Source organism: Pongo pygmaeus, chromosome 22 (genome assembly GCF_028885625.2).
Source record: "Pongo pygmaeus isolate AG05252 chromosome 22, NHGRI_mPonPyg2-v2.0_pri, whole genome shotgun sequence".
Taxonomy (NCBI): domain Eukaryota; kingdom Metazoa; phylum Chordata; class Mammalia; order Primates; family Hominidae; genus Pongo; species Pongo pygmaeus.
In genome coordinates this window covers 43,375,339-43,381,656 of record NC_072395.2, presented here as the reverse complement: position 1 = coordinate 43,381,656, position 6,318 = coordinate 43,375,339, and the positions used below count along the sequence as shown (strand labels likewise).

Genomic DNA, 6,318 nt, shown 5'->3' with positions numbered 1-6,318 from the left:
GAATAGAAGTAAAGAGAATGGAGTAACTTTCTCATTGGCAGGTGTGGCAAAAGAGATATTTCATACCCACCTGTTTGTTGTCTCTTTGTAGATTCATCTAAAGTATTTATTTTCCTTGACTCTAGATAATTGCAGGGATTGCTTAACCACTAAATGCAAAGTTATCTCCCGGGATAAGCTTAGTTATTACTATCATTTAATGTTATTGACTTAAATTAAAATTATCTGAAGAACAATTTTGTTTTTTACCTCTTTACCCAACGAAAATCTTTCATTCCACTTTTCTCTACTTTTTAAATTTATGCTTACCACTCTATTTATGAAATTTCAGCTCACACATTAGACGTTTATAATCTTTCATGCACATCTTTTACTTTTTGGCACAGTCTTTTTATGCCGTTTCTCCAAATTCTAGGAAAATTTCTCAATCCCTTTTCCCCATCTCATCTCTTATTAACTTTTGTCCCTTCAGCATTTTTTTCTTTAAATTAACTTTATCATGACAAATACATATTGCCTCTTTCTAGATTTTAATAATTGCTTATATAGTTGCTGTAGCTCTATGCATTTCAGGGCTCTCAAATATTATACATTTTAGAATTTGAAAAAAATGTGTTGAAGAGGTTTTCCTCCTTTTGCAACAGTACTATTTTTGAAAAGTAGGCTCATTGTGAGTGCTTAGACTGATCTTTTGATTTTCATAGCTACTTATTTCATATGGTTTTACCGTTAAAAAGAATGATCTACTACTTAGGATAAAGATTTGTTCCATCAGAACGTTTGTGTAGATATGCTAAATCTTTTGCATACAAACAATTGTAAAGTAAAAGTGTTAATACTTCTAATTTCATTTTGCCTGTTTAGCAATACCCATCACTTTCAACGGTGATCATATAGTGTGAGCAAGTGAAGGTAGTCATTTCCAATACCATGTAACAGGTCTTTCTGTACATGTTTGTTGTGACTGATCCTGGTTACACGTTGGTGACGTTCTACTTCAAATTCCTTCAATCTTCTCCCTAGGTGTTTATCTTTCTTATATGAAATTCTAATCTATTGGCATTTTTTCTCATCCAATCTTGTCAATATGTCAAGAAGAAATACTCTCAAGATTATTATTTTTATTTAATGGATTAATATCCATTCTATACTATATGTAGACTTATGGTAAATACTATAATTTACTTTTAAATATTACAATAGTTTTTAGATGTATTATACTGAGTCTTTAAACCACTTTATTGAAGTATTATTGACATATAATAAGCTGTACATAATTAATATATACCATATGATGAGTTTGAAGATAAATATACATCTGTGAAGGCATCATCTCAATCTACGTTATAAACATATCCATGACCACCAAAAGTTTCCTCCCACACTCTCTATTATTATTGTTTTGTTTTGTGATAAGAACATGTAACATAATATCTACCGCATTAACAGATTTTCAAGTAAGATAACAGGAAAAATTACAAATCCATGGAAATTTAAAAACAAAAATACACTTTAAGATGATTTCAAACACCGTTATTTGAAATAATTAACATTTATAAACCACTTGGTAATGTTCTTAAGAAAAAAGAGAAAAAGCACATACAAAATAAAAAATAGCAAGAAACAAATATTGAAACAGAAGAAACTTTAAAAATTATACGAGAATACTTCACAGGTCTTCAGGAACATAAATTTGAAAACCTAGTTGTAAAAAAAAATCTAGGGGGATGCATATTACCAAAACTGATAACTCTGGATTTAGAAATTGACAAAGGGACTAATTTCCTTAGAAGAAATACAGAAAATCATTAAAGAAATGTCTTGTAAAAATGCCCCAGATTCATATTTCTCAGGAAAGTCTACCGTCTACCAAATCTTCAGAGAAAGACTAATCTCTACATTCTATAAATTTTTCCAATGCACTGCAGGTAAAGGAAAACTTTATAATTTCTATGATGAAGGATGTACAACATTTATTTCAGTGGTGGGCAGACTATTAAGGTGCCTCCAGGGTTTCTGTTCGTTGATGTTCAATGACCTTGTGTGATCTCCTCTCCTTGAGTGTGAGCAAAGCCTGTGACTTGGTTCAACCAAATAGCATATAGTAAAGGTGATTGAATATGCAGATATATGTACATATATATGATTGTATGTTATTGCCACAAAAGATTGCAGCACCCATCTTGTTAGAATTTCTTTCTCCCTCTATTCTTTGATTTGAGAAAGCAAATGACCATATTTAGCAACCCACATTGTAGGGAACTAAGGAAGCCTCTTGGGTTCTCCAGCAGACAGCATGCAAACACCCCCAGACAACAGTCAGGGCTGAGACCTGCAATTATTCAACCACAAGGAACTGAATTCTGCCAACAAGTACATGCGCTTGGAAGTGCGTCCTTCCTCAGGTGAACCTCAAATAAAACTGCAGACCTGACCAACACCTTGATTGCTTCATTGTGAGACCCTGAAACTTTCAGTCTATACCTGAAAATGCTGCTTTTATCCAGTTATTATGGTCCATCGTGTAGGACAAACAGATTTACAACCTACTACTACCTTATGAAATAATCAATTGTAAAAATATTCCTGAGGTGGTTTTTCATTAAAATATATTTTCATATTATAAAACAGAAGGATATCACAACAACATTCATTTATTTTGGAGATATCATAAATATGAAAATTGTGGAAGTTATTTTCTTTATTATTTACCATACGCCTTACAATACTTAACCTAAATTGTACCTAATATTGCATATAGTGGTAATACTTATTCATATCACAAATATTATTCCTTGATAAGGAAGGAATAATAAGAGAAGGAAATGGAAGTTTACAAAACTTATGTTACTTTTCTCAGACAACTTATTTTGGACCTGAAAAGAAACTAACTTGGAAATAGTAAGAAAAAAAATATCTCCATAGGGGGACAATTCACTTTTCTGGCAAAGTCAGTCCAAAAACTGTCAGAACTGGAAGTCCTAGCCAGAGCAATTAGGCAAGAGAAAGAAATGAAAGGCATCCAAATAGGAACAGAATAAGTACAATTATCTCTTTTCTTTAAAGATACGATTCTGTGCCTAGAAATCCCTAGAGACTCCACCAGAACCCACCTACAGCTGATAAATGACTTCAGTAAAATTTCAGGCTACAAAATCAATGCACAAAAAATCATTCTATACACTGAAAACGTTCAATCTGAGAGACGAATCAAAGATGCAATCTTATTTACAATAGCCACTCGCACAAAATAAAATATCTTGGAACACATTTAACCAAGAAGGTGAAAGATCTCTGCGAAATATTGCTGAAAGAAATAATAAATGATACAAACGAATGAAAAAACATTGCATGCTCTTGTATGGGAAGAATCAGTATCATCAACATGTCCATACTGCCAAAAGCAATCTACAGATTCACTGTCACTTCTATAAAACTACTAACATCATTTTTCACAGAATAAGGAAAATATACTCTAAACTTTATGTGGAATCAAAGAAGAGCCTTTCCTTTCTTTTCTAAGGAAAAAGAACCAAGCTAGAGGCATCACACTACCCAACTTCAAACTATGCTGGAAGGATATAGTCACCAAAACAGCATGATACTGGTATAAAAACTGATGCATAGACCAATGTAATAGGATAGAAAACACAGAAACAAAGCCACACACCTACAACCATCTAAACTTCGACAAAGTTGATAATGACAAGCAATGGGGAAAGGACTTCCTATTCAATAAATGGTGATGGGATAACTGACTAACCATATGCAGAAAATTTAAATTGGTGACCTACATTCCCCCATATACAAAAATTAACTCAAGATGAGTTAAAGATCTAAATGTGAGACCTAAAACTATAAAAATCCTAGAAGAAAACCTAGGAAATATGATTCTGGACATACGCTTTGGCAAGGAATTTTTGGCTAAGCTCTCAAAAGCAATTGCAACAAAAACAGAAGTGGACCTAATTAAACTAAAGTGCTTCTGCGCAGCAAAAGAAACTGTCAATAGAGTAAACATATAGCTACAGAATGGCAGGAATTATTTACAAACTCTGCATCCAACAAAAGTCTAATATCCAGAATCCATAGGGATCCTAAACAAATCAACAAGCAAAAAACAAATAACCCCTTAAAACATGGGCGAAAGGCATGAGCAGGCACTTCTCAAAAGACTATAAAATCAGCCAACAAATATATTTTTGTATATATTTGTTATATATAACAAATATATATATAAATTAAATATTTGTTATATATATTTGTTATATATAACAAATATATATGTTAATGCATAATGTTAGTGACCAGTCAAAATAGTTATTATTAAAAAAGTCAAAAACTAAAACGTGTTGGTGAGGTTGTGGAGGAAAGAGAATGCTTATACACTGGTGATGGGAATATTAAATTATTCGAGTCACTCTGGAAAGCATCTGGAGATTTCTCAAAGAACTTAAAGCAGAACTACCATTCGACCCAGCAATCCCATTACTGGGTATATACCCAAAGAAAAAAAAATTGTTCTACCAAAAAGACACATGCACTTGTCTGTTCATCGCTGTGCTATTCACAAGAGCAAAGACATGGAATCAACCCAGATGTCTAACAACAGTTGATGAAAGACAATGTGTTTCATATGCACCATGGAATGCTATGTAGCCACAACAAAGAGTGGAAATCATATTCTTTGCAGCACCGTGGATGCAGCTGGAGGTGATTACCCTAAGCACATTAATGCAGGAACAGAAAATCAAATACCACAGGTTTTCACTTATAAGTAGGAGCTAAAAATTGAGTGCACATGGATATAAACATGAAAGCAATAGACACTGGGACTCTTGGAGTGGGGATGGTGGGGGGTGGTAAGGGTTGAAAAACTACCTTTCACGTATTACCTCAGTGGCATGCAATTCACCTATGTAACAAATATACACATATAACCCTTGAACCTAAAATAAGCGTTGAAAAAAATAACGATAAAAGCAAAAAATGAAAGAATAAGAAATTTTGGACAATAAATAAGATACAAACACCAAGATTTCTCTTGTGGATTAAATGTGTTTATTAGGTCAGCAGAGAAACAAACTGCAGCATGAAAGTCATCAAAGGAGTCACTGTGACACCATCATCCTGATAAAAGGAGAAGTGACAGGTGAACTTCACCTTATCCCACTTCATGAAGGAAACTCAGGGTATTTTTGGGTTAGATGGTAGATCAACAACAAATCATATTAGACTTCCACTGCAGGATGTCATCAATCAAGGGAAAGGCTCAGAGCATGTGGGCTTCAGAATTGGTGAATTGCAATGTCACAGGATAGAGGGTGAGAGTCTCCTGTGGTGTCCTCAATAGTAGTAGCCAAAGCTAGAGCCACAGCCAGAGCCGCACCTATAGCCACAGTCAAAGAAGGAGCGGGAGGCATAGCCATAGTCACAGCCATAGCCACAGCCCAGGCCTCCATAGCCATAGCCCAGGCCTGCATAGCAATAGCCCAGGTCTCTGTAGCCACAGCACCCATAGCCACGGCCGCCATTGCAGTTTCTGTAGTAGCTGCCACACATGGTGTTGGTTGTTGAGGTTGTCCTTGGGTAGGAAGGAGTGTAGGTGACTTCAGCATGGACACTTCCCCTGCAGAGGGCCTTTTATATGCCTCAGTGAATCAGAACATAGCATGCCCCCTGCAAAAATATCTCTAAAGGCCTTTCATTGTGCTGACAAGTTCTGGCCCTTACGTATCTCTCTGATTTCATATCCTGCTACCCTCCTCCATTTATCTATAATGCTCAAACTCTGCTGGCTTTTTGACTTTTAAAATGCAGCAGGTTTCTTCTCACAATAAGGCCCTGGCCTCTGCACTTACGATTTCTCTTTATTAAAATAATACCAGGAATATTTGACTCATTTTCTATTTCAATTGAAATGTTAACTTCCCAGAGAGACTTTTAATGGCCACCTTATATTAATTAGTCTACCTCCAGTAACTGAATTTAATGTAACTCACTGAGTTTTATTATCCTCACAGGATTCTTCACTGTTAGGATCTATTTCATTCATTTTTAAAATCAGTCTCTCTACCCCTTCTGTCTCAATTGTAACCTCCAGAAAGTAGAGACTTTGCCTATTTTGTTCATCTGCTCAATCTGCATTTCTTATAACAGTGCCTGATACAGCAGATTCTTAATAAAGATTTGATGAATTAGTGAAAAAATAACCAAATGAATGACGTGATGCAACTTTCTATACTCAAATTCTGTGTAGAATAATCACAATCTTTGTTCTATGCTTGAGGTAACTGGGGATAAATTCATGTACTCTGG

The 6,318-nt window shown here is 34.8% G+C and overlaps 1 protein-coding gene across 1 annotated transcript; it reads right to left on the bottom strand.

The window, feature by feature from the left end:
- Window positions 1-5,346: 5,346 nt before the first annotated feature.
- Window positions 5,347-6,055, bottom strand: LOC129022247 (keratin-associated protein 6-5-like). The gene is made up of 2 exons (XM_054468263.1): window positions 6,003-6,055; window positions 5,347-5,629 (listed from the first exon to the last, which is right to left on the bottom strand). Exons 1-2 carry the CDS (start codon window positions 6,053-6,055, stop codon window positions 5,347-5,349), a joined length of 336 nt encoding a protein of 111 aa, XP_054324238.1.
- Window positions 6,056-6,318: the final 263 nt, after the last annotated feature.